Source organism: Brienomyrus brachyistius, chromosome 20 (assembly GCF_023856365.1).
Source record: "Brienomyrus brachyistius isolate T26 chromosome 20, BBRACH_0.4, whole genome shotgun sequence".
NCBI lineage: Eukaryota > Metazoa > Chordata > Actinopteri > Osteoglossiformes > Mormyridae > Brienomyrus > Brienomyrus brachyistius.
This window is the reverse complement of record NC_064552.1, coordinates 8712463-8740423: the sequence shown is the minus strand read 5'-3', so window position 1 is coordinate 8740423 and position 27961 is coordinate 8712463. Positions and strand designations below refer to the sequence as shown.

The window sequence follows — 27961 nt, the reverse complement described above, 5'->3', positions numbered from 1 at the left end:
AGAGAAAACCTTTGCAACACTGTTTAGGTCAATGTAGAGCTGCTACTTTGGCTATAACCTGCTGACATTTGGCTAACATAGATTCTGTTAGGAGAGAAATGTTCACTCATGAAAAGTCATAACTGTGAATATATCAAAAGACAGCCGTCGCTGCATTCTCTTTACTTGGTAAAAATAACAAGGGGATGTTAAGCAATCCTGTATAAAACACACCTGTGCAGATCCCTCTTATGGCGTGCATTGAGTTAGCCAGCAGGTCTTTCGTGGTTTTTATTTCAAAGTTTGCCGGGCCTTGCTTTACGCTTAAACTGATAACTTGACAGTTAATGCGCTGCCCAGTGCACCCTCAGTTTACTCGACCGTTAGGACAGATGTATAGTGTCTTCCAAAACCACAAAAACACCCGGTGTGGAGTGGTGTATTTCTTGATGGAACACACTGCAATTTGTACAGATTTTAAGTATATTCACTAGAAGCAATTACCAAAGTATTTTAACACAACACAGTACTTTGTTTTCCGTTGATAGTGTAGCCTGCACATCATATGTACTGCATATACTGTGCTATACTCAGACTGTAGTCAATGTGTGAGATTCTGTTTCTAAAGTTATGAGGGCTCCTGAAGGGAGGCTTCTGTTGGATGGAGGATTTACATCTGAACATACTGACTGTGCATAACGATTCATGCACAGCGATAGTGCAGGTTTAGTTCATCAAGTCATTTAATAGGATATTGACTTAGACACCTTAATGAATTTGCTTGTGGTAGCTTTAAACTATAAGTTTTTGTTTTGCGTTTTTTTGTAGCCTTGCTCACTGAAAAGGTTGCATCTTCTCAGGAGGTTAACAGGCAATAGCAGAGAAGCTATCAGGGCTGTGATTTGGGGCACATGCTATTTTTTCTAGTCTGCCTCCCTCTGCTGAACCTGACCATTATGTTCTCTGCTGTGTTTCATCTTCCTGCTTCCACTGATGACAAATGAGAAAGGAGAAAGACTATCTTTTAACACATTCTAACAGTCACTCTATAACGTGATTTTCCTTGAAGATTCTGTGAATAGCAGTTCTTCTGCAATTTTTAGATTGTTGTTTGTCAATATTAATGTTTCACTCTGGATCTCGTTGGCTCAGAACTGGCGGTTTGTGTACCAGTTCAGGATCCTGAGTATATGTAAGCCAGTGTGCCTGTAATATTTCTCTTGGGATGTGAATGGTACCCACCTCTACACTTAGCTATAGCCCATAAGGCTAAGCTAACCCCACATGGATATACAGTTCTGTAATTGTTTATGGCTATATATCAGCATTCTAATAAAATAATGGTTCAAAGCATTTTGCAGTAATTAGCATGTGACTAAGAGCCAAATCCCCAAGCAGCCGCTAATTAAGCTCTCCAAGCTGGCTCTTGGGCCGCGTAGCGGTTAGCGCTGCAGCCTCAGGGATTGTGGGTTTGATGCTCGGCCCCCAGCCCTGCGTGTGGAGTCTGCATGTTCCCTCTGTGTTTGTGGCGATGTCCAGAAACGTGATATGGTTTTTCTGAACAGTGTGTAGCGAGTGATTTTGCGGGAGCCTGTAATGTGAGACGGATTGGCACGACATCCTGGGTGTCTCCTGCCTGGAGATCTGTGCCAGACGCATCTGAATACTGTGCTAGTTATGCAGTTAGGAGAAATAGATAGATGGATATTTATATGCGTTTTATTTGTTTAGCAGATGCTTTTATCTGCAGACACATGTATATTCGAGAAGCAGGGTAGGATACTCCCTGTCCTGCAGACATATGCGCACTGTACAGTGCCCTGTAACCTTCCTGCATTGTCTGCCTGGCTGTCTGGTGCTACAGGTGGGTGGTAGAGGACTGGAGCCCATGCAGCAGGACGTGTGGGAAGGCGGGCTACCAGTCAAGGGTGGTGCAGTGCATTCAGACTCTGAGCAACGGCACCAGCCGCGCAGTGCATACCAAGAACTGCCCAGAGGCGCGGCCGGAGGCGCGGAGAACGTGTAACCGCACTGCCTGTCCCGCGCAGTGGAGGACAGGCGCCTGGTCCCAGGTGGGGTCTCTGCAGAGGCTTCCTTACTCCTCATTTAGTTAATGGAACATTAGTTCCGTCCTGAATATCAGGGATCATGCTTACATCCTCACGCTTACTGACTCGTTTGCATTTTGTCTCCATTTGGACTATGCGTTTGTTTATTTGCATTTACATACCTATAGTGCTCTGTCAGCTGTGGGGAGGGGATTCAGCAGCGTCAAGTGGTGTGTCGTACAACGGACAACACAGCGGGCCAGTGTGCGGGATCCAAGCCTGACGCAGTGATGGTCTGCAAGATGCCACCTTGTCCAGGTAACCATCACTTCCTCATGACAGGAGCCTCTCTGCTCCCCCAAACCTAAACCTAATCATAACCTCCCTTCCAAAAAAGTTGGACCCTGGTGAATCCCTCAGCCTGCAAAAACAGCACCCTGAGCAGCCTTTGTAAGCGATCCAGTGAATGAGCTCATCTCCGGCCTGCTAAGGAGCTCAGCCGCACAGGCGAACACTGTCAATAGCACAGTAATGGTTCGTTAAGAGTGTCTGTAAATAGAGAAAAACCTCTGGAGGCTCATTTTGACAGTCAGGTTGAAAGGAGGATATGGATCTGCAGCAGAGACCTCAGGTGCGAAATGCCCTTCCATCAGGGAGATGGTGCTGTGATTTTTATTTAGTTTCCATCTAAATGGGAGGTGAAAAAAAGTTCACTTGTAAAAATGGCCTGGAACTTTTGGTTCTCTTTTTCCATGAATTCCGTGACAGGCCAAAAAGGTACATTATATATTTTCAACACCAGATATAAGATGACACAATACCGTATATATCATTATACTTTTACTGTATCTTAAAATTAAAGCTTTATTGGACACTTTTAATAGAAACCAAAAATATTCCTTCCTGGTTATAAACAGCACGAGAGCTTTACACAGAATCCTAGAATTTACAGCTAAAATCAGACCATTCAGTTAGCATCTTACAGGGAAGTTGACGGAGGGGAAGGAACCATTGTCGGTTCGTTTTGTTTTAAAGATTGTTTAAAATATCATTTGCAATGTTTTGTTTTGTTGAAGGCCAATGCCTTAAAATGAGGGTGTTTTCAGTTATTAGGCATACCTTTAATAGTTTGCCAAATAGGTTTTACATTTAGGTAGTTTTTTCATTCATAAACACCAAATTGCTTTTTTGAGAGCAGTATCGTAAACTGAAAAAGAAAGACGTAGCATAGTGAAAGCTTGTTCAAAATAAATTACATTCTCTGACAGCGTGACAAATTAAAATGCGTTTTATCATATTAATAAACAACAAATTTTATCATCATTGCAGAATACATGTTAGAGAAACAATATCATAACCTGTGTGGGGGGGGAGGGGGACACAGGGGGTCCTTGGATAAAAAAAGTGGAGAACCGCTGACCTAGAAGATAATTCCTGAGCTGGAAGTTTTCCCCTGCCTACCTATTAAATTTTTCTTTCTTACTTGCATAGGACTTTTGGTATCGCCCTCCCCCAGCATGGGACCAGCTGAGAGCGTGACCATGAAGTCTGAAGAAAGTTCCAAGAGAGAACCAGAGCATCCTGTTAACAAGATATCTTTAAGTAAGTGCTTTTCCACTGTTGTATTGAATCTGACATGAAATAATTACATTTTAATATAATAACTGGCTGCCACATATGGCTGCCACAAATACTGCTTTCACTAAGAATGAAGCTCGTGCTGCTTCAGACATAGTATTTGTTCCATATTGACCTGCTTACTTCACTCTGCGATGATTGTGCTATACATGTTCCTTTACGTTCCGTATTGACTTCATACAGAGTTGGCGATTTTGGTCAGCCGGCCGGCGTGAGATTTTTAATTCGAGACAAGTCTGCACACGCATGCACACGCATTTACATGTATGGGACAGTTTTATTACCATGTAAAGAGACCGCAGGGATTGCAAACTACCCCAACACCTTTGATTCAGCTGATTTTAGGTCTGTAATGCAATAATATTGATTTGCCCTAAGATGTCTTGCTAGACCGTGTGAGTCAGAAAGCGCGAGTGTCACGCCAGATCCGCGGCAGCTGGCAGCAACACTTTGCGTGAAAGTGTCTCATTTGTAAATAGCATCAAGTGACAGCAATTCACATTTCAAGTAATTGTGCAGTTGTATTAGGGGACTGTGGTTTTATTCCATATAGTTTGGCAGCTGAGTTGTTGATTTGTTCCTTCCACAGATGAGCCATGTCTGGGAGATAAATCTATATTCTGTCAAATGGAGGTTCTTGCACGCTACTGCACCATTCCAGGCTATAATAAGCTCTGCTGCGAGTCTTGCAGCAAAAAATCAAGCCCCACTGTGGGTCCACATGGCGCGGACTCACGTGCTTCCAAGGACGGGTATTCTGGGACTCCCATCCAGGCAGGTCCCCCTCCTCCCTCCACACGGACTAATCCCTCGACCACCCCGAGTCCGCCCACGGGGACTAAAGCCACTCCAACCAGACTAAGCTCAACCTCGAAGGGCCTGACCATCACGCCGAGTCTCAGGCCCACAATCATCTCATCGACCAGCGGCCCCGCCACCTCCAGGAAGCCTACCGATGGCACCCCCACAACCCGCAGGAGAGTTTCGGATGCCCCTTCAACTCTACCTCCAGGCTTAAGTACTGCTTCCCACCGGCCTACCTCAGACTACACCCCAAACAGCACTTTAGGCTCTTTCAGCGCTGCCAGGTCAAGAAGGGATGAGTCGGGTTTGGAGAGGGATTGGACACACAGGTCTTTGCCTGTGGTGACATGAGCGCCGACGCCGTCTGTGAATGAGCTCCTCGGTGAAATGTCGCGCTCATCAGTCATAACTAGACCCTTCCTGGCCAATTGCATTGGACTCTCAACCGGTTGCTGCAAGTTACATTTCCATGCCAGTGGACTCAGACCAGTAACGTTTACCTCAAAAACAGTGGAGCGAACAACACGAGAAAGCCTAGCGTCGAGCACCGCGCACAGTCGCGCGGGAAGCAATAAGAAACCAAGGTGCTGTGAACATAACGGGCATGCCAAAAAATCACGCCCGCGTCGCTAACGTCTTCTCCCCATCCATGTGCGACCACACTAACCTATTTCCACGTGCATCAGAATTACTACTATTTCAATACTTAGGTTATGAATACGTGCGGTGTGGGCGGAGCCGTGGTAGCCGTGGTAACCAGAAGTGACGTAATGCTTGACTGGGAGCTGTAACCTCTCCCCTTGGTGCTCTAATATATCGTTCCCCCAAAGAAGAAGCCTGAAATATAGGCTGTGTTACTCAGCAGCGATGCATGTCGGGTGTCCTACTGTAGCACGTCTGCCATCTTTTCATGGGGTTTGCGCGTGCTTTGAAGAAACATGTATTTGGATATTTTTTTAACTGAAATATTTTTTTCAAGTAATACTGTATATAGTGTAAATTTCAGCAAACCTATTGAAAGCAAAAGAATTAACAACAGTGTAATGTAAATTTTAACGTAATTGGGAAAAACAGAACAGTTACTGTAAGTTTAGCGGATGTGGTTGGTCGGATGGCCACGCCCAGCTGCTCGTTATAGTCGGCTATTTCCAGTCTTGCCGTTCATAGCTTCATTATTTGTTTTGTATAGTTCTTGTATATACATGGAATGAGAGCTTTAAATATTGATATTTATTAAAATTTCACAGTGGTAGGAAACGGCTAAACCAGCAAACGTTTTGGTTAATGCAACTGTGAGGTGAAAGTGCTGATGGGGGCTCATGTCCTCCTGTGGATGGCTGACCGGAAGAACAGGAACAGCACTTATGGAGGTACCTCTCCTCTTCTGGAAACCTGAGGTGTCACGTGTGTTTTTAGCAACGACACATTCTGCCAATTGAGAATCACCAGTCGAATGAATGCGATCTTTCAGATGGCATCAGAGAACAGTACTGTGTCGTCCGTACCGTGCGTTTGGCGTGAGACGGCATGTTGTTGCTGCACGTTCCTTCATTAAACACTGGCAACTGCAAAAAAGCAGTTTAAGCCCGCTGCTTCAGTTAAAAGGGATGCCAAATACATTTATAATATAATTGTACACTGCATTCACGTAATGACGGCGCGTGGGAGAAACTCATGTTTCAGTTGTTTAAAAATAAATACATAAACCTCACTTCATTAAGTCCCCAAACTCTAGATCAATGTTTCCCAATCTGGTCCTTGAGGATCCACACACGTGTTTTTTCTCCTTCCCAGAAGGGAGCTGGAAGGGTGCAAAAATGTGGACTGTCTGGCAGGGAACTCGGAGGGAGCAAAAATGTGGGCCGACTGTGGGTCCCCGAGGACCGGACTGGGAAACAATGCTCTAAATAGAAACACTAAGGACACTGTCCCAGACATTGTAGTCTGCTTGGGTCCCATGTGACCGTGACCATGCAACTGCCTGGTTAACAATCAGGTCTGATTCTGCTTCAGTGGTTCAGATCCCACTGCTCAGTCCATGCACATATTTCATGAAGAGCAACAATTATATCAACGAATTCATTAAAGCCCTACTTATTCAAAAATTGCCTCAATGAAATATGTTAAATGCACAATTATACCATTGTTCCACTAACCCACCACAAATGCACCCCCAAACAATTGAAAAGACAAAATCCTGAACCACAGAACAAATTATATTTGGGCAATTAATGTCTCCAGTACCAAACAATAATTTATTAAAGCATTATAATAACAGTTATAACATATATTAGCCCTCATTTTGAATAGGATGTGAGTATGGTTATTAAAAGTAGTTTATTTCTTAATATCAATTTAACTCATCAGGTTACGAGGCTGTGTGGCATTGAGTTCCTATAATGAATACAAATTGTCTGTTTGTCTAGTTAGTTATGCCTGCAGAAATCTGGAGAGCATCTTAGGTCCTCTTTAGGGTTGAAGCCGGTGCTCCAGCCGGTGACGTTTTTGCTCTGCTCGAGGCACCGGGGGGAGTCGGAGGGTGGCTATTTCAGAGACAGAGTGACTCATTTGCTTCTGGGGTTGACTCAGCACTAGGCAGTTGGCGTCCTGTCGGACAGGCGTCTCCGTAGGTGCCGGGTGAAGTCCGCTTGGGCTCGCGGCAGAGCTTGATAGACAATGGACTTCGGCAACCAACCCTGGAAAGTGAAGGCAAGAGATTGAAATAGAACAAAGAATGCCCCCCCCAACCGGCTAGCCGCTCTGATGATGCTGCAGAACATGGGACCAGAACAAACACTCAGCTTCTCCGGAAGCCTCGGAGAAGATGACAGTGTCCCTGCATACGCACTGAAGCACACGTACGCACTTACAGATAACAACTCGCCTGCTCATGGAGTGCTACACTCAGTGTATGTACCAGAAACATCACCATGGTTACCATAACATTCGTAATAGTTCCTTTCAGTATTGGCAGAATCAAAGCAGATGTGTTACATTTTGTGTCCACACATGCATGCAATATAGGGAGATTATTTAGCTTTTTCCTGTTTTGTACCTGTGGTCAGCTGAGTTCAGAAAAACAACAAGCTGTATAAAAGAGTTAAATAATAGTAATGACATTTAATATATAATAATGACCTTTGCTCCAAAGCTCATATTTGCAGAAAAGCATACGATACAACAGACACGTTCTCACTTGTGCATGAGCTTTAAAGATACCGAATGTTTTTTAACCTTTGAGCACATACACAGTGTCTGCACGGCTCTGCGATACGGCATAACACTAATGCAGGCTCCTGCCGTGATTCCTGATGCTGAGGTGAATGTTAAACACCTCTCTGGAGGAGTAATATCAGGGAAGCTGAACTACAGTGTGGCTGGTAGCTCATGGGCTGAGTGTGATTACTGGCTGAGACTCACGCTGTCTCTGCTAATGGCCATGAGGATGTAAGAACAGCGCAAGAAACCCTTCAAAACAGAGCAGGAAGGAGACCAATCCGACGTGTGGGCATGAAGATTTGGGAGTAACGAGCGCAATTTCCGTGACTTATTTTCTGCGGCACATTTCCATGCGGTTAAATAAAGATTTACTCGCACTTTCTGAAGCTGACACTTAGCTTAAATGCTCCTGCACCATTTGTGTATGATGTCATCAGTTACCTTCAGGTCCATGTTGAGAAGCCAAGTGAATCGGCTGCGGCCCGTGCTGTCTTCAGTCGGCTGTATAATTATGCAGGTAGGTCCATCTTGGGCTCTGCTCAAAGGAGCACAGTTTGTGTGAGTGGGTCATTCAGAGACTGGTCCACATGCAAAGCTGTTCAGATTTTTCTTGTAATGGGCCTATATCAGTTCTGTCCAACTCATTTCAGTAACTGGTACTTTGGCTAAGGCCATGTTGATGTGGAATGTCTGCTGGAAGTCCCACTGCAGGGCACTTTCAGGAACCAGTTCTCAATCAAAGACACACCGGCCCAGAGTCAGAACTCAGACCGAGACAGATCTAACCACTCAGCCATTGTTCTGCCCTTGACAGCAACATACCACATTGTACAGTATCTACACTACCTGCCAAAAGGTTTTGCGCACGCTGAGATGTTCTACATTTGCATGTTACTCAACATTTACTAAAAATGCACTCAATATTCTTTGCTAACAAATAAATTTACAGTATGTTCACCGTTTGAGTATCTTTATTAGCAAGAAAACTGCATATCTTTTATTCATCCGAGTAATTGGGTTAGCATTTGCATGCCCTACAGCTAATCAGGCAGTATGTATTTCTACTCCGAATTTTATAATGTAATTTGTGACATATGGAATTCTTCAAGGCGGTATGGAGAGCGCTTTTCACTAGAAGGATGCTGGTTTCACTCAGCTTGGCTAAAACCGAATCACAATAGAAATGATAATAAACATTAAGCCCCCCCCTAACCTACCTTACGAAGCCCTTTTGTGGAGGGTAGGATTCTAGGTGTGTGGCAATTCCAGCTAAGTAAATGCAAGACTTCTGCTTACTGCAGTGTCTGACACTCAGGAAATCCCGCTGGCCAATCAGGTTGCCTGCGGCCTCGGCTGAAACCTCGTGAGTTACCATGGTATCCTTGCTGACACGCTTCAGCACCTACAAAACACATCGAACGTGTGACCGAAAGCTGAGCATATGCAAAGCAGAGATTGCATCCATGGTAGAGAAAGGCTACAAGACGAAATATCCTCATGGAAACTACTTAAACACTTTAAATGATACGTACAATTTCAAAACAGGCTACTAACCAGACACCAGTGTCATGAGAATTTTCACAAAAACAGCCCATATCGAGTAGCTCACTAATGGTTATAACAGGCACCTTTTGTTACACAATCCCATGTCCTTCCCTAAAGATTCAGCCTTGCAATAAAGGCATTTTTCTGCTTCACGAAAAGCAGTAAATGGTTATTCTGTCTAGGGCCTTAAGGTGATGAATCACAGAGCAACTTTTTGAGCAATGTTGCCAGGTAAAAGCCAACCACCTGAGACAGAGGGCAACTCATCCAGATTTGTATGATTATGAAAAGTTGCCCAATGCCAATCAAAGTTTTTCAAATAGAAATTTGTAGCCCAGTATCAATGGGAATCTGCCTGATCAACATTGGTCAGCAACATTGCCTGGAAGCATTGCTAAAAAAAATTGCCCTATGTATCATCAGCCTAACTATAAGAGAGTAATGGCAGCTTACCTCAATGTGCTGGATGTTAGGGTTCCATAACTTCATTTCTGTCACATTGATAAACAAGTGGTGATGGAGTTCTTCAGGGGAGGCGTCTAAAACAGCTTCCAGTCTGAACACCTTTCTTGCCCCCGGTAGTGTTTTGCTGTAGATAACGTCCCCATTTTCCTGAAGAGTCATACAAAAAGCACATAGCATGACAGATCAAGAGACAGGAGGTCACATTGAGTGAAGGAAATAGTCTGAAAGACAAGCCCTTGAGGAGTATTCAATTAACAGCGGGCGCATAGAAATTATACTTTAATCTGTACCTCTGAAATTTCGATTTTCCACCCAGTCTTGTTCTCAACAATCTCCAAGGCCTTTTCCAGCGCATCTCGGCCTTGTTTCTCATAGGCTGATTCTTCCTCTTTCAAAGCAATTGATCCCTTTGGCATTGCACCCTCGCTTCTGTTTTCTGTAAGGCAGCCATGAATTTTTAGCCATTAAATGTTGACATGATAGCAGAACAAAAATGAATTAAGCATTGAGCATTGTCATCGCATTTTTACGGGTACGGTGTCCCTGAGTCAGCAGGCCGTAGCTGGCATGGTTGTACAGGACTCACCAACGTGCCGCGTGATTCTCGTCCAACCCGGTAAGGTGAGGTGACTGTCCTTTTTCAGGTGAGCTAACTCTTGTCCAATAGCGGCCATAGCTGCACGTTTCAGTCCTGCGTTAAAAAGAACATAGCGTTTCTGCAACATTTCCACCATCGACCTTCCTTTTTCCGTGAAATCTCAACAACGGCATACAGAAAAGTAATACAAAGAAATGAGTTGACTAATCAAATAATGCAATATACTCTGGCTAAATCGAGCTTTTCTTCAGCATTAAATAGCGTGACGTCTCTTAGCGCTGCGGCTCCCGCCATCCGCACCTGTGGCGCTCCGTACGTGTGAGTAAGAGATTCCGCAGCAGAGCTTCACCACCGCTGGCAGCATGCTGTCCGTTACGGAGGGCGCAGGGCTGGGGCGCGTCAGCCCCAGCCTTTATAGTACTTCTGAAGGACAGGCATGAGAGATAAGAAGCAGGGTCTAAGATAGGATTTAACTGAATCCTGCATTCAGGGTCATTGGAAAGGTTCAGAGCAGGCGTGACAGGAAACGCTGCAGAAATAAGGTGAGCGTCCTGGATGCTGCACCAGTCAACCAGACGTTTGGCAAACAGAATGAAAGCCTCCAATTAAGAGGCACAGATCCTTCCAATTGCTTGTTTTCCCCAGCTGAGCCCTTTATATGCTGCGTATTTCAACAGGCCAGTCTATTCATGGCTGGAGTGAGACTGGGGTTTGATATGAACTACTCTCAATACAGCGGAGTCTTACCTTAGACTTGGCATTATTTGGGACCACGTCCTTAAATGCTGTTGACTGCATTTATATAAGAAACATGAGCTCATGGTGAGAGTGACATCACTTCCTGGCAAGTGTTTTATTGGTTCCTTGGTTTTGGTTTACCTGGGGTCATGGGTCATTGATGCGGGAATCTATTCTTCCCAGGATGTGCAGGTCGCGATCATGGTTGAGAACCCCGACTAGAAAAGGGAATGAACCTTAAAACACCAGTATCTCACTCAGGTAGAAATCATACCAAGCATTTTACTATGTTACACGAATGCATTTAGATGACATATTCTGGAAGTAAGCCACGAAAAAGAGCAGCCACATTCCCGTTGTAAGTGAAGAGAATGTGCTGAATAATCTGTTTTGAAAATAAAAAAAGGGGAATGAATCTCAGTCTGAAAAAAAAAAATCCCACCATTGAACGTAAGTGCTTATCTGGCCCAGACAATTTGGAAAGGTTATAGTCAATTATGTCTTTGCAAACCGGCGGCTTCAGACAAATGCACGTCACGTTTTTCCAGGCGGCTGAAGATTAGAGCCCCTTTTGCAAACTGAGGCCTGGAAGGGATTGAGGCCTTCAGATATGGAGCCCCATCCTGTCTTCTCAGCTGTGAGCAGGTCTCCCCCACGGAGCTTTGGAATCGGTGCCTCCATAAATAGTCAGCTGTCAGAAACCTGATAGAACATCCTAGTAATAACTCTCATCCAGACCCACGTGAGAACCACACATATACAAAATGTTTTATATATATATATTCAGAAGGGAAACATATAATTTTCTCTTTTTCGGGGCACTGCCATGGATCAGTGGGTAGCTCTTTGGCCTCACAGCACCAGTGTTTTCCCGACATTGGATAAGTGATTATGGAAAATAGCCGGAGAGATCTGCTTGTGCTCAATTATGCCTGTATGCTGTTCATATCGCAGCTCACTAGTGACATCTAGAAATGTCTATAAATATGCCTTACATTCTCTGCTCTTTATTGATTATATCATCTTTATTTAACAACCAATTATTAATCTATCTATTACGTATAGTAATTTTTATCTTCGAACTATTTTATATTTTGTTCAATTCACTTATACACTTATATACTTCTTACTCTTCCTGTACTTCACAAAGACCTTTGTTAACAGTCAACCAAAGGCTCATAACTGCATGAACTAAGGGGTGTATTTCTGCATTTTATTTTCCATCTATCTTCTGACCACTCAGTCCTGTCAGAGTCATGGGCTCTCTGCAGCTTATCCCAGGCAGCAGAGAGCGCAAGGCTGTTCCGCGCCCCAGATGGGATGCCAGCCCACGCCGGGTTATGTACTCACACTCAGCGGGCAATTTAGAGACACTGATTAGCCGAACTGCACTGCGAGAGGAGACCCACATGACATTGGGAGGACGTGCAAACTCCACACATAGAGCGATTGCTCGATTCGAACCGGCAGCCCTGGTGGTGTGATACCAGCATGCTGCCTTGTATTACTATATGAGTAAAAACAGCATAGAAGTGGAGGGTCTCAATTATCACACCAAAGACCAGGCCAAAAGATTCATTCTGGAAGAATCCCATCTACACAGTCACCAGGACTGAACTAATTGTAGCTAATGAGAATGACTGACAATGCTAACAAAAATCTTGTCTTGCTGTCGCCAATCTGTATTACTATAGCCAAACAATAAGAAACTCTGAAAATTAAAGAGCTCAAACTGATAGGAGGACTTAACTAGGAGATAGGAGACTGGCTTGTGATGATTCTGCTTCGGCTCGGGTCACAAATGAATCGTGCCACGTTTAACTCTTGCAAGTCTAAGCGATCGACGTCTTCAAAACAACGCGGGGGGCCTTCAGCATTATTGCACTGCGTGGAAAGTCTAAACACTCAACTAGGTTAGTTCACAGTCCCAAAATCCAAGGGATTTCATAAGGATTGCCATTCTGTGGTTCATGGGGCCACATGGCAGTAGTGGTTTTGTGGTTTTGTAGAAACGCTGCAATTGCCTGTGCTATTGGTAGCTATAGCAACCCTTTTAAATTGCAGAAGTTCTGTCCTAGATCTGGCCACATACAGCAACGATTAGCGCATGAATGCCTGCGAATAAGTATCCCACAAATAAGTATAAACCTCTCTACAGCCCTGTTCTGGAGATCAGAAAACCATAATTTTTTGGAAAATAAATGTAGCTACAATGTAACAACATTAATAAGAGATAAACTGTTTGAATATATCACCAATCATAATTATAACGACATCAGCAAGAGAGCATGAACAAACAAAGGAATCATTCAACTACCTTAGCCATACATGTGTTTTTCAAATGCTAGTTAAAGGTAGGGTTTGAGTTGTCATGGGTTACGCATGAATGCCATCCCCTTACACTGTTCTGTGTAGTTTCACTCACATAAAGGTACATCTACTGCCTATATCAGACTAAAATACAATTTAATCAAGACCATGTGACTGAACCCCCCTGCATGGCCAATTTTGTCATGAAATATTTTTACTTAATCACGGGTTAAAAGCCCTAGTTTCACTTTGCCGTGTTTTTCTGTGGCCTGAACGTTCAGTAGTTGCCGTAAAATAAATTTCTTGCAGCTTGGTCAGTGGGTGATGGGCAGCTTGAGTGAAATGCAAGGAATGTAGAACTTTGACCTTCAATCTCCCCCTCCCAAGAAATGACCTTCATTAAGGACACTTCTTCGGATGCTCAATATTAAAATGTATACAAGAGAAAAAAGTGCAGATATGAGAGAAAGGCCATGTGTTATATTTCTGGAAGCAATATTTGCAGAATGATTTGTATTAATGTTTGTATTTAGGGAGTTTAAGGAATGTGTTTCTTCTTATTGCATATTGTACAGACAATAATCCCCATTAAAATACAGCATATTGTAATACTGGACTCCGGATATTTTGAGACCTCCTGTACTGAAATAGTTAAGATTGATCACAAATGTGGATCACAGCTTTACCTTAGATGACCAATATGGTACCACATAGAGTTTTTTTTAAAGATATAATCTATAATGCATTATAGATACCTTCATAATGCATTATAATGGTTGGTATGAAGGATGCTTTGTACTGCATTATTAAGGCATTTGTAGTGCAATATAGATGAAAGCTTCATAAAGCATTCATAATGTATAATAAGCATGGCTATAATGCTACGCCTTTTTATAAATATTTATAGCCATGTTTATAATGCTTTGTGAATGCATTACAATGTGTTATGAATGTATTCATAGATTCTTATAGACATGACATTCATGGAAAGTGTTACCATAGTGATCTTTCGCTTGTGGTTAAGCATCCCTCCTATCCTATAGTGTACCACTAAAACTTCTGAGAGAGATGATTCTTTGTTTGATTTTTACAATTTCCATGCAATGACTAATAACTCTTAATCCTAATTACTGTAATAGAATTTGCAGAATCTGTACTCGAACACAGATGATGTTCAATGTAGAGTAAGTGACAGGTGGATGAATGGGAGGATGTATTTACTGATTAAAGCCTCATAAAAATGCTTTACTATGTGTATAATATATTAGAATACCAGATTACTCTGTTCCCTCACTCTGTTTTTTGTGAAATGTCTACATACTCATGATTATCTCAGGGGCTAATCTCAGCTGAGTTTATGTTGATCAATTTTTCCATGACCATTTTCCAGTTAGGAGAGTGGTGATCTGATTATAAGACAAGATACACCCTGGGCAGGATACCAACCCCAACACAAGTCAACTACAAAGAAAAACTTGTTAGGCAAATCACAAGAATACCTTGACATGTAGCAACAAGTCAACTTAACTGGGTGATTTTGTCCCTGATGTCTGACTGTTACACAAGAAACAAAAAGGACCTAATGACATAGCAACTGGGGACTCTTACTGTCACGGGGCTGTTTTGCTTGAGGATTATTGCATTCATTTACTCACGGTTGCCATGTGACTTAAGCCTGGGTATTAGAGGTGCAGTTTGGCCAGAAACAGACTGAGCAGTTTGACAGCATGTTTATCCTTTGTGCCATTTTGTGCAAGGTACCTAAAATTAGAGTGTGGGGAGCGAAGGCTAGTGACATCTGATCTGATCTCACAGGAGACCCACCGTGGGACAAATTGCTAAAAAAGTTCATGATGGCCATGTTAGACAGGTGTCAGACCACAGAGTGCATCACAGCTTGCTGTGTATGGGGCTGCGTCCCCCCATGCTGTCCATGCTGACCCCCGTCTACCACCGAAAGTGCCTGCAATGGGCATGTGATGAAGCACTGCAAGAAGGTCTGATGAGTCACATTTTCTGTTACATCATGTAGACAATCAGGTGCATCTACCTTGTTTACCTGAGGAAGATAGGGCACCAGGATGCACTATATAGGATGAAAGCAAGCCGGCAGCGGCAGTGTAATGCTCTGTGCAGTATTCTACTGCGAAACCTTGGGTCCTAGCATTCATGTTGATGGTACTTTGACAGGTAACACTTACCTAAAAGATTGTTGCAGACCAAGTACACCCCTTCAAGGCAACAGTAATCTCCAATGACAGTGACCTCTTTCAGCAGGATAATGTGCCCTGCCACACTGCAAAAATTGTTCATGAATCGTTTGAGGAACATGAGAAAGAGTTCAAGGTGTTGACTTGGCCTCCAAATTCCCCAGATCTCAATCTGATCGAGCATCTGTGGGATGTATATCTTTGTGTAGCATAGTGACTAAATGTTGTTTTATTCTGTTTAGATCTAGCTCTGGATACAAGCAGCTCTCCGGCCCCTAAGGATCTATGAGGTCTATTGCAATGTTTCCCAACCCTTTCCTCAGGAACCTCCCAGGAACGTTTTTGCTACCTTCCAGTTCCCTGCCGGACAGTCCGCATTTTTGCTTCCTCCAAGCTGCTCAGCAAAAACGAGGACTGTCTGTAGGTCCCCGAAGACTGGGTTGGGAAACGCTGGTCTATTGGGTTTATATGCAGCTAACATCTCTACTATGTATTTTGGAGCTAAGCCATTTAATGACTTATACACTAACAGCAGGTATCTAGTGAGGGAGAAAACCTGTTCAAAATTAGTGAAAGGTGCATAAGGAAGCAATACTGGAGAAGTGATCAGGGAATCTGATTTCAGGAAGCCGGGAATAACAGTGTTTCTGATGAAGCTGAGTTACCTCAGTATCCTTAACTCGCTTGATCTGCCAGGCATGTTAGATGACACTAAACTAATAAAACAGCCCCCTCCTCAGAGTGCTGGCCCCCTGCTTTCAGCGGCTATTTATGAGCTATGGGCAAAGCTGAACCGCTGCCAGTGGACACTGTGCCCGATATCAGAACCAGCTAACAGGTGTCCTTGTCAGAGGGCCAGTGACGTGAATGCTGAACTTCACCTGCTGACCAAACTTCTCATTGAAGACACGGGATACATTTGCTTTCATGCACGTCCAGGGCACCTGCATGCCACTCTCACTATCCCGGCTATGAAAAAAGGGTAATAACTATTTATATGATGTAAATACGCTGTAGATATGTGAATGCTATATTGTTTGTGCTGATAATGCGTAATTCTTAAGATCAACATGTAGTGAATATTCTACAGTTTCACACATTCAGAGCTTTGGTTTTACTGATTTCTCTGCCTGATACTGAAAAATAAAGCAAGATAGATATAGATTATTAAGAATTCAGACCCTTCACATTTTTCTAATTTTATTTTTTACATCGTCAGTCTACACTCAGTCCTCCATAATGGCAAAGCTAAAACAGGATTTTAGAAATATTTGCAGTTTTATTATCAACAAAATACTGAAATGCCGCAAGTATTTAGAGCCCTTCACTCAGCACTTAGCTTAAGCACCTTTTGCAGTGATTACATCCTTGGGTCTTCCTGGGTATGATGTGACAAACTTTGCGCACCTGGATTTGGGGATTTTCTGCCATTTTCTGCAGATCCTCTCAAGCTCTGTCATTTTGGATGGGGACCGTCAGTGGACTGCTAGTTTCAGGTCTCTCCGTAGATGATCGGTTGGGTTCAAGTCTGGAATCTGGCTGGGCCGCACTAGGACATTCACAGAGTCATCATTAAGTCACTCCTGCATTGTCTTTGGTTTGTGCTTGACCTGTTGGAGGGTGAACCTTCAGTCCAGTCTGAGGACCAGAGCATTCTGAAGCAGGTTTTCATTAAGGATATCTCCGTACTTTGTTCTGTTCAACTATCCCTGGACCCTGACTTGTCTCCTAGTCCCTGCCACTGAAAAACACCCCCACAGCATGACACTCTCACTACCATGCTTCACCACTGGGATGGTATTACACAGCTAATGAGCGGTGCCTGATTTCCTGATGATGCCTAGAACCAAACAGAGATGCTTAGAGGCCAAACAGTTCCATCTTGGTTTCATCAGACCAGAGAATTTTTTTTGTGCTCAATTTTTGCTAAGCCCAGTTCAGCGGCATGCTGCAGTGTCGGTTGTCCTTCTGGAAGTTTCTCCCACCTCCACACATCATCTCTGGAGCTCAGCCAGAGTGACCGCCAGGTTCTTGGTCACCACTCTTACCAAGGCCTTTCTTACCCAATTGCACATTTTGGCTGGGCAGCAAGATCTAGGAATGGTCTTAGTAGGCTCCGAACATCTTCAATTTAAAAATTATGGAGCTCACTGTGCATCTGGACTATTTTAATGCTGAGGGAAAAAAAATTTAGATTTCCAGTCTTCCTCGGATCTGTGTCGCAACATAATCTTGTATCTAAGCTCTGCGGGCAATTGCTTCGACTCCCCGGCTTGGTTTTTGCTCTGATATACATCTTGATCTGTGGGACATTTATAAAGACTGTTGTATGTCTTTCCAAATCTTGTCCAGGTAAATACATTAAACATAGGTGGCAATCAAAAAACATTTCAGAAATGATCGATGGAAATGGGATGCACTGAATACCTGCTGAATCCACTGTATAAAGTGTTGTATAGTGTGTATAATCAGAATGTGATCATTATAAGAATAATGACATTAGCTTGACATTAAACTACTGATGTGTATGAAAATAGCCGACATTAAATCAATCTGAGAAGCACAAATTACTGGCCTCTCTGCACACAAAAGAATTCCGAATCTAAGTGAGGAGATGTCTGAGGCGGAACCGTCTTTGAGGCTGAGAGCCTGGAGCGCTTTGCGGCCCCCGAATCCTTCTGATCAATCATCTGAGGTACAAAGGAGCAGTAATCATGGCACGGGACAGTCTCTGACGGCTCAAATCTCAGGCGAAAGAAATAAAGAAATCTTTCTTTTCAACTGGAGAATGAGAAGATGGGTCACATAGACATGGAAAAAAACACATATGAGGCGATAACTCCGAACTTTAAGATGTATACCGTAAGTTCTGACAGTGATTCTAATGAGTATCATCCTGTTTATTGAACACTTTTCAGGAGATATTTTTTCAGCGTATGTATAATCTGCTTTCCAAACAACTGAATTTCTATCCGCATGAATATAAACAGCGTATAAACACACAAAACCCCAAGTGCCACATATTTATGGGCTTAACTAAAGCAAATCTATAATACATGTGTTGTATTATCTACCTTTTACATTTATTCATTTTCATTTTTATTAATCTTTTCATGCTTTTGTCCAGAGGGAAGGGTTACAATTTATGCATTGTAAATATTCCATTAACAGGGAAATTAAAACTGTATTAAAGGAAAGTTGTTGGATGATCAGTACATAATATATTACTGCTTAATTATTACCTACATCTTTTCATAGTTGTTTGAAGAATAATCACAACACATTCAAATATTGCATCCTAATCTGACCCACTTTTCAAGCTCATTTATATTCCTGGATAAAAATGATAAACAGACACCAATGAGGCTGGTAAACATGCGCGTTAGCAAATATATTCATGATACTGTTACTGTAAACCTTCCTCTGTGTTCACCTGGAGCACCTCCGCCGTCCCAATCAATTCTAAAAAAAAAAAAAAAAAATGGAGTTCAAAGTCAGAAAACAAAACGCCTTTCTTATTTGGTCACGAGTGTGACGCCGAACCACACTGGGCTGCAGTACATCTCCACCCAGAGCTATGCATGAAACTTGAGGGAACAGGATCGGCCCTGAATCCTCACTGAAGACATGGCGACCAGTGGAAATGTGAGGCGGAGAGATGGGGGCTCGAAATGGATGGGACTTAAAATCACTGACTCGAGGGTGAATATCATGATAACAGACTCTACGGAGAGTTAATGGATGGGACTTAAAATCACTGACTCGAGGGTGAATATCATGATAACAGACTCTACGGAGAGTAAATGGATGGGACTTAAAATCACTGACTCGAGGGTGAATATCATGATAACAGACTCTACGGAGAGTAAATGGATGGGACTTAAAATCACTGACTCGAGGGTGAATATCATGATAACAGACTCTACGGAGAGTAAATGGATGGGACTTAAAATCACTGACTCCAGGGTGAATATCATTATAACAGACTCTACAGAGAGTAAATGGATGGGTCTTAAAATCACTGACTCGAGGGTGAATATCATTATAACAGCCTCTACAGAGAGAGTAAATTCCTCTATGTGGACGCTGGCATCACACTTTAGAAGCTCTATGGGGCACAAAATCTGGTAATGTTTGCCCCTCAATATATAATTTAACTTCATTCACACCCCCTTCCCCCAATAAATACACCATTGCACTTAAATTATTAAGTTATGTCCCCTCAATATCAAATTCTCGACCGACACCCTTGGCCACAAAATCGGCTACACTTTGCTGTCCATTTGCTAGTTTACGTCCTTCTCACAGGAAGGGCTAATCACAGCCCTTTGTGTACGAACCGCGCTACACAGATCTGACACTGTTCGTCCTTCTGTCCAAACATGCACAGCAACAAATAACCTCAGCTACGCCATAGGGTTTTACACCTAAGGTTACATAACTGAACCTAATGCCTTATGCCTCATGCTGTAAGTGCTTGTATTACTAACCACACGCTCCTCTGCAGTCATGGTTACCCCTATAAGGTCTTCCTCATGTCATTGCTTATATCATCGCTTTAAGTCTCGAAACGGCCTCAAACAGCAGTGTCTGGTAGACGGGGGATAAATGTTAGTTCAGACCTTTTTTCGCATTTTAGATTTTGATTGTAGCTATTCAGACAAGGTAAAAAGCATAAGTTAAACATAGCCATGGCCCCTTTTTAACTAGATACTCATTCCAATTCACAGCATTTATTGCCAACGTCCTTGTTATGTTTTTTAACGTCTCTTTATTCAAGAGACCAAACTTTTGTATTGTCTCATTATAGCATCTTCCTCCTGAGTCATTTTCTACTTACATATACATGCTTATTGTATCCAACGTATTACTATCCATGTTGCTATATTATAGAGTACATACAGTACATATATATGGTACAATATAACCCAAAATAAAGCACATTTTTGTTGGCACATGACTTTGAGTCAATTTCTGTCAGTAAAGACTTTCTGACTGTCGCTATTCTGCATTTATACCCTAAGAACTACTGCAGTAACAACCATTGTTTTTGCTAAATATATAAAGGTTCCTTATCTGTTTCACCCTTATTTGTCTTATCCATTTGTTGTGTCAAGGACAGAGTTAGTGAGAACGGTGTTTAAATGCATCACTACCATGAGAAACGGGGCTGAAGTACTGGGTCGGACCTGAAGTCACGTCAAAACAAGCTTTTTACCTGTTAAAGTAGTTTTACTGGGACTAAAGAATATACACTGCAGTACCAGGCTCTGGAAGACGGCTTTTCCCCACTCTGAGCATGATCATAATGGAAACAGGTTTCAGATTTGAAGTCAGCTCCTTAATTACCTGGCCTGTCCTCTTCTTTGATTATATCTGTAGCTTTGTCAAAACTAAGAAAGAAAGTATATAATGTCATCTCATTATTTCATTCCAGATTCATTTCAGCGTCTAAACGGAGCTAAATATGCTGTTACGGTTATACAGCTACAGTACTGTGCAAAAGTCTTTGGCAGTCAAAAGAAATGTTTAAATCTATTTATCTGGGCAGTAGGTGTATTTCTGCCTAGAAAAAAATTCTAATTTAACATTAGAAGATTCGGCAAGAAAGAGTATCGCAATAAATACTAACAAGAATTTCTTCTGTTCTCCGAAAAGGCTGGATGGCTAGATGAAGACCACTCCCCAGGGGCACCTCAGCCATCAAAAATCGACGAGGTATTGATTGGCCGTATGGGGTGTGCTAGTGGTACAATCAAATACATGGCTGTATCGGATAATATCAGCAGCGGTAATTTGAGCGGAGGTGTTGAACCGGCTTAGCTAACGCACTTACAGACGTAATATCATAGTTTTACACCAACATGAAGATCGTTTTCTTTGACTACCTGAGACTTTTGCACGGTGTAGTGTACCTACTTACACAGTTCTTCCTGTAGACCTAATTTAAGCCTTCACTACAATACAAACATACACATTTTCTCCTTAATGGTTTTGCAGACCACCCCCCGCAAGCCCCATTACCCATAGTTTCTTCCAGGAAGCTTTGTGGAGGAGGACAGTGCTGGCAGGGGTTCAGCTACCCCCTTAGCAAGGCTGTCGAGCACGCTGGCATCCACGGCCTGCTGGATCAGCTCCATAACAAAGTCTTTCTCTTTTGATGAAACACAATATTGTCATTGTTTAATACATTGGGCCAGCCATGCATATAGTATACACAGTACAGTAAATATGTGTTGTTTTGTACCTGCTGCTATCAGCTACTCTGAATATGCGTCTATGTCAGGGTTGGTGCCGTCCAACCCTGCCCTCCGCGTCGCTTTCTGTTTGGCCAGCAGGTGTCGCTGGTCAGCCCACTTCTCCCCTCCCTGTCTTATGGACCACTGACCATAATGTGTTCTCCCTGCTTCCTGGACTGCTGCATAGCTCAGTGGATTGAATGTGCAGCTCAGAGGCTGTTAAACCCTCCGGTCATGTTTATTTGCATTTATTGGCTTTCTTTTTCCCCAGTGTTTGTTATTTTCTATTTTGTTTCCTCCTTATAGATGCATGAGTCCTGTGCACTTCTGGTCCTGTTTGAATTTTGGTTCCATGTAAATTATCCTAGTGTAGTGATTTCCAGTGCGTCGTTAGTGTCTCCAGTGTTGTGATTGTTAATTGTTTCTTGTGTTGCTCGTTGTCCTGCTTCTTTAGAGACTGATGAATTTGATTATGATTTACACCTGTCCTTTGTTTGTCCTGGTTTCTTTGTGTATTTAAGGGTCTGTCCTCACTCTGTTCATTACTCAATCACCATGTTTAGTTACTACATGCTTGTTGCTCTGTTCTGTTGCTCATTACTGGCGACGTTACTCAGTTCCCCAGTTAACTTGCTTTGTGGTTCAGTCCCCTAGTGGTCCCTTTATTTAGTGTTTTTCCCCGGGTATTCAGTTCGTTTAATAAACTCCTTTGTCTCCGTGGATCCAAATTGACTCAGTTAGCTAAGATTACCAGCAATCTTTCAGCTCCACAGTAACTGTACAGAAGGTTTGTGTATGCCGATGCTGCACTGCCCCTACAAGCAATACCAGCTGACCTCTCACCTCGCTGATCGGCATACAGAAGCCACTGCTGGACCTGAGATAAGGAATCTGTCTGGAGGACTTGACACAGGAGCTCCAGCACCTGAAAAGAACCACAGAGTCACTAGATCATACAATCCCCGCACCGTCCTGATCTGATGAATGACCCATGGGATCAGCGTAGAGCTTCGAAGAATGACACTTTGCGGAGCAGCCAACCGATTCATGCGCTTGCGGCATCCCCCTCTCGCAGGGACTGCGATCTCTGGATGTCTGCTGCTGTACCAGGCTTAGCGAAATCGCTGATATGAAAAAGACACCTTGGCCAATCATGTGAGAGCAAGTCGACATGTGATTGTGATGCTTTTGTGATGGTTGAATGTTTAGTGTTGGGAGTATTAAACAAAAACAGAGGCTCGTACGGCCATCTTTTTATGACTGCCTGAGAGGTCCGCAAGTAAGAAAACTATCCTTTTGGTCTAAGTTCAATAATTTGAAACAAATATGTATTCTTGATGTGAGTGAATGGTGTGTGAGTGTGCCCTGCGATGGGCTGGCCCCCCATCCAGGGTTGTTCCCTGCCTCGTGCCCATTGCTTCCGGGACAGGCTCCGGACCCCCCGTGACCCAGTAGGATAAGCGGTTTGGAAAATGGATGGATGTATTCCTGAAACTAGTCCATTTTTAAAAGCTACATATGCGATTTGGGCTGCAGTGATTCGGCTTCCAAGTCTCAAAAGTTGAGCCCGTTAATATGCGATAAAAGGCTCATCTAAAGCTGTAAATGAAGCCTGGTGTTACCGTGAGCTCCTGGTCATACAGGCCGGGTGAGGGAGGGTGTCTCCCGGGCCGTCCGTGTCTCGATGAAGCCTGGGTCGAGTGTCTGCTGCAGGCCCGTGTCGAGGCTGGAATAATGCGTCCGGTCTTGGCTGAATATTGCGTCATCCTGCCTGATGTTCCTTCTGTAACTTGCTGTAGGATGCAAAGTCACACCAAATGGTTGAGCCATTTTCTGCCCTCCCTGGCAGGACAACAGAGCTATTCCCATTCCTACATACTGCACGCATGCAAAAAGTACTCATTTGGAACAGGAACAAGCCAAAATGTACTTAATCACGTATGTGCAACCATATATCATTCAAATTCTTGTTCATGAATGAAGCTGTTTTATATATTAACTGGAAAATCTCCTGCCACATGCAACATAAATACGTGATGAATTTTATGATTGATCGAGCAGTTAAGCTTAAGATAATTATGTTATTGAATTTGGGGGGGGGGGGGGGGCTTCATGTATAAAGAAATGAGTATGTAGCAAAAGGGTTTTTGACATAAAATAGTTTTGCAACTTTTGTAGCATTATGTACAATTATAAAGTATCTCTGTTCAATGCTGACATGCAATCTGCATGCCTTTTAATGCATAAAACCTGAGGTGCAGGTTCAGGTCCAGAAAGTAAAAATCCAGACCAAGATTTTATTTCAACCAACCAGTTCAGTATCAAGATTCGTAGTCACAGATACTCAACTGGTTGGTTGAAACACCATCTTGGCTTGGATTTTTTTCTTCCTGGACACGAAATGTCCACCTCTGTATAAAACTGCAGTAAAAGGGACAGTGCTTTGCTCAGAGCTCGCTAGCTCGTACATACAGACTTTTTTTCTTTCGTAACTCCCGCTGACATTCTGACTTTAGCTGCAAGCTCTCGCAGTTCCTCCCTCCATGCTTCCGACAGGGGAACTGTGAGGAGAGGTTTTCAGTCAACACTCGAAATAACAGCAGGAAAAGCTAAATATTTACATTACCCTTTAAAGATGTGTTTGTTAAAAGAAATGTAAAAATCGAAGTAGAACCATTCGGGGGGGGGGGGGGGCGTTTCACCTGCTGTGTGATTGGTCCAGCTGTCTCGGCGGCAACGCAGGAAGGGGTCAGGGGTCGCTCTTGCGACTGTTAGGGGCATCTGACTCTTAATCAGTGGGTGGAGGGGCGACGGTGTGGAAGTCCACAAGTCATCATTAACTATGCATACAGGGGTCCCATTCAAACCTGGAAAAAGAATGAAAAGATATTATAATACAGCAACAAACAACAGTCACCCATGTGATCCACACAATCCACCGGAATCGGCCACTTAAAGTATGTTCCTGCCTTCTTGTTATCTCACTTGCGATAATAGCCATGCTGCTAAAGAGGTCTCCGATTTTCTGTTTATTTTTCAACTTTTTCATTCATCCAAAAGAATAACAAACACTGAAGCTCCAATGATCTTTGATGAATAAGAAATATACAATATGACCAGCGAATGGTCTTATGTCATTCCTGTTGTGACACGCATGTCCGTTAACCAGTAAATTACAAAATTGCCAAGCCTCCCGAGGAGGAAGCCAGCGTGATACTGAAGCTGTCTGAAGTCTTTTGATAATCCCGTTGGGTGACTAAAAACAAATATCACTAAGAGGTAATGGGCTAAGCTTCAGCCCACTAGACCAAAACTACACTGAAGTGGCTTAAGAGTAAAAGATGACAGTAAGATCTCCAGAGAGGCCCATTCAGCCTCGCCTTAAAATGGAGGATGCATGGAAAACTCCTGTCTGTTAACATTTGTTATTACATTTTTTTTACTTCCTTTTGAAACTGCCTTAATGAGATACCAAGAATTGTAAAGATTTTATTAACATCCTGAGACCAGCGAATTATTCATAGCCCAACAAAGTTGCTTAGATATATTAAAATACTGCAGGTCGTCATGTCAGGATGACATCACATTGTTTAAATAGCACAAATTCAAGTTTATGGTACATATGTATTTTTGGTTTAATTTAAGATTAAAACTTATCAGCATCTTAATTTGGCTGTATATGTACATAGTCTGTTGATGTGTTTCTTATTGCACATTATCTGTTAACTGTTTCTAAATATGATCCAAATATGCATGTATATATTATATTTGATACTGTTCATTCAATTAGGTTCAATTTTACTGCTTCTAATGGTTAAGAGATAAAATTTTGTTTCAAAAAGCCTTTATTTAAAGCACGTAAAGGCCACAGGATCAGAAAAAGAGGATATATTTTGTAAGACCCACTCAAAATGGCAGCCTATAAATATTTTTTGATAGACAACAATGGAACCTGAAACAATGGCTGCACCTTGACCAGCCCGCCCCCTGTGCCCACCTTGGAAATGCGTGACTCTGTGGGGGTGGGGGTTGTGCCTGGAGAAGAATGAATGGTGACTCAGAGTGCCGAAGCGATGTACGCCTCTGGGGGGCTCGCGGACTCTCTCTGCCAGGAAGCACATGGCTTTTTCGAAGGGCGAGTTCCCTGGTTCCATCCTGCTCCCTCCGGCCTCCTGACAGCGAGCCGCCCGACTGAGACCTTCAGTGTCGCGCTTTGATGCTCCCTCCATGCTCACCTCAAAGATGTCCTTAAGATATCGGCCAACATGTGTCAGCTGAAAGGGCTTTCAATAATTTGACCAAAAGAGTAAAATATTATTATTAAATCATAATTCTGAAAACCATTTTACATTAATCCACTTTAATAACAGTTCTCCGTACAATATTTAAATAATTTAACTCAGCAGAATGAAAGCACATTGCTAAAGATCTTACAAGTGCCTTTAGTTTTGAATAAAAAATACAGCTATATCTTCCTACATTTATACAATAAAATTTTACAATTAAATGGCAAAGCAATACTGAAGAGGATACATGTAATAATGCATTGAAGTTACTTGATGTTACAGATTTCCCCGGGTGCTATATGAATACAAGCACAGTACTCAAAACTTTTATTAGGCAAATATTTTCTCAGTGATATAACTTTTCCTTTTGTAATTTAACAAAATGAATTCAAACCTGATGTCGGACTCTTGTTCGAATGATAAAATAATTATTTAGGCCAATGCTAGTACTCCGAAATCTTACCTTATTCCTGAAGCTTCAATAAGCTCCAGACCCTTCAGTAATCCGTCAAATCCAATGTTTTTAGAGTTGCTAGGATACCAGCTCTTTGCATGCAGGGAGAAGCATCTTTTTTCAATGGGGATCCTACGGTCAGTGCTCCGGGGCGGCAACCCAGACTATCATGACTGTGAATATTTGTTCGTAAGCAGTCATACAGCCATAGTCGGTATGATTATAATGATTGATATTATTATTGGAGTTCTTGTTTTTTTCGTTGTTTTTTTATTAGCATAATTAACATTCTTAGGCGCAGTGCCATAACACTGTAGCTTCGCACCTCTACAGTTGGGGTCAAATCCCACCCCTGCTCTGTCTGTGTGGATTTTGCATGTTCTTCCTGTGTTGCATGCATAATATTTTTATTATTATTGTACTGGGCACAGAATTTTGGTCTAAGTACTGTAGCCAAAGATGCGTAAGTATCCATTATTCTGCACTACATCATGTGACTGAACCCACAGTCACTCTTACCTTCATAATAAAGCCATGTTACAGTTTCGCCTGTTAGTGCAGGATTTGCGCTGAATTTAAACCAAGCTTAGAGTTTTACGTCCTCAAGTATGTGACAAGACTAAAGCCGTTTGGCAGTGATGTTTCGACGGATGATGTGTTGCTAGTGCCACGGTTTCTGGTCGTTCACAGGTTATATGAATATATACACAAGTCTAAAAGTGGTCTATTAAGAATAAAATTATTTAATATAAATAGGGTTGTGAACACCAAACCAAAATAAAACACGATGAGAGTCCAAATCACTGTAAACCTACAACAGCACCTCATACCTTTTCCTATAATACATACACCCATCAATCTTGTTACCATTTAAAAAGGACAAGGTCACAATGAGCTTGGAGCCAATTCCACTAAGCACAAGCCACAAGGTTGGGACTGTCCACTAAAAGGATCCCAGACCATTGTATGGTATGAACACAATATGGGCAATTCAGAGATGCTGAATCACGTCACTGCATGTCTTTTCACTGTTGGAGGAAACCACGGCGTCCAAAGGAAACAAACCCACAGCATGGAGAGAACACGCAGACTTCACACACGCAGATTAGGGGGCTGAATTTGAACTCAGCGGCGATGTGATGGCACAGCGCTACTCACAAAGCCACCATACCGCCCTCTAGAGGCACGAACGTCTTACAAAATTAAGGTTCTGTTGAAAGAGATTCGAGATCTCAAGTTATTTGTCACGCGCATGAATGTAGTGGTACGACAGCGGTGAAATGAAATTGCTCCAGATTGGGCAATGAAAAAGACATACGGATAAATAAATGAACTAACAAATCAACGGAACGGGCATTAAAAATAAAGGAACTTAGAAAAATAAAGATAAAATTTATAACAAAATGTGAGAAAATATGTAACGTGTAG

General features: G+C 42.6%; 4 protein-coding genes across 7 annotated transcripts in view; 1 reads left to right on the top strand and 3 right to left on the bottom strand.

Moving 5' to 3' along the window:
• LOC125716009 (A disintegrin and metalloproteinase with thrombospondin motifs 14) overlaps positions 1–5734 on the top strand; it is a 51583-nt gene extending 45849 nt beyond the window's left edge. For both annotated transcript variants that reach the window (XM_048988216.1, XM_048988215.1), the window contains exons 19-22: positions 1844–2051; positions 2216–2345; positions 3519–3629; positions 4255–5734. In XM_048988216.1, the coding sequence (XP_048844173.1) occupies positions 1844–2051; positions 2216–2345; positions 3519–3629; positions 4255–4820 (1015 nt within the window). In that variant the 3' untranslated portion in view covers positions 4821–5734. The remainder of the gene's footprint in view (positions 1–1843; positions 2052–2215; positions 2346–3518; positions 3630–4254) is intronic.
• LOC125716013 (inorganic pyrophosphatase-like) overlaps positions 1–17302 on the bottom strand; it is a 156173-nt gene extending 138871 nt beyond the window's left edge. The window contains exon 1 of the mRNA XM_048988223.1: positions 17297–17302. The gene's annotated coding sequence lies outside the window, so the exon portion shown is untranslated. The remainder of the gene's footprint in view (positions 1–17296) is intronic.
• Positions 6706–10662, bottom strand: star2 (steroidogenic acute regulatory protein 2). Its single transcript, XM_048988228.1, has 7 exons — positions 10597–10662; positions 10285–10389; positions 9989–10134; positions 9687–9845; positions 8906–9090; positions 8130–8223; positions 6706–7165 (listed from the first exon to the last, which is right to left on the bottom strand). Exons 1-7 carry the CDS (start codon positions 10658–10660, stop codon positions 7061–7063), a joined length of 858 nt encoding a protein of 285 aa, XP_048844185.1. The 5' UTR covers positions 10661–10662; the 3' UTR covers positions 6706–7060.
• Positions 17303–17706: 404 nt separating the features above from the next.
• On the bottom strand, positions 17707–26683 carry tbata (thymus, brain and testes associated). Of its 3 annotated transcripts, none has more exons than XM_048988224.1 (9): positions 26543–26683; positions 25791–26040; positions 24496–24660; positions 24266–24354; positions 23416–23586; positions 22637–22718; positions 21579–21708; positions 20904–20947; positions 17707–19016 (listed from the first exon to the last, which is right to left on the bottom strand). In XM_048988224.1, exons 2-9 carry the CDS (start codon positions 26020–26022, stop codon positions 18961–18963), a joined length of 969 nt encoding a protein of 322 aa, XP_048844181.1. In that variant the 5' UTR covers positions 26023–26040; positions 26543–26683; the 3' UTR covers positions 17707–18960. The 3 variants fall into 3 exon arrangements, with proteins under 3 accessions (XP_048844181.1, XP_048844183.1, XP_048844184.1); XM_048988226.1 differs by having other exon boundaries at positions 25791–26076; positions 26543–26573; XM_048988227.1 differs by lacking the exon at positions 26543–26683 and adding an exon at positions 26474–26496.
• Between the last annotated feature and the right edge of the window lie 1278 nt (positions 26684–27961).

Coding starts and splice junctions, on each gene's coding strand:
- star2 (XM_048988228.1), bottom strand. CDS start 10,660: ATGCTGCCAGCGGTGGTGAAGCTCTGCTGCGGAATCTCTTACTCACAC. Junction 10,135..10,284: donor GAGAATCACGCGGCACGTTG/GTGAGTCCTGTA, acceptor GCTGCCTTACAG/AAAACAGAAGCGAGGGTGCA. Junction 9,091..9,686: donor CTAACATCCAGCACATTGAG/GTAAGCTGCCAT, acceptor TGTGTTTTGTAG/GTGCTGAAGCGTGTCAGCAA.
- tbata (XM_048988224.1), bottom strand. CDS start 26,022: ATGGAGGGAGCATCAAAGCGCGACACTGAAGGTCTCAGTCGGGCGGCT. Junction 24,355..24,495: donor CTGGACCAATCACACAGCAG/GTGAAACGCCCC, acceptor CTCTCCTCACAG/TTCCCCTGTCGGAAGCATGG. Junction 22,719..23,415: donor TGTATGACCAGGAGCTCACG/GTAACACCAGGC, acceptor GGTTCTTTTCAG/GTGCTGGAGCTCCTGTGTCA.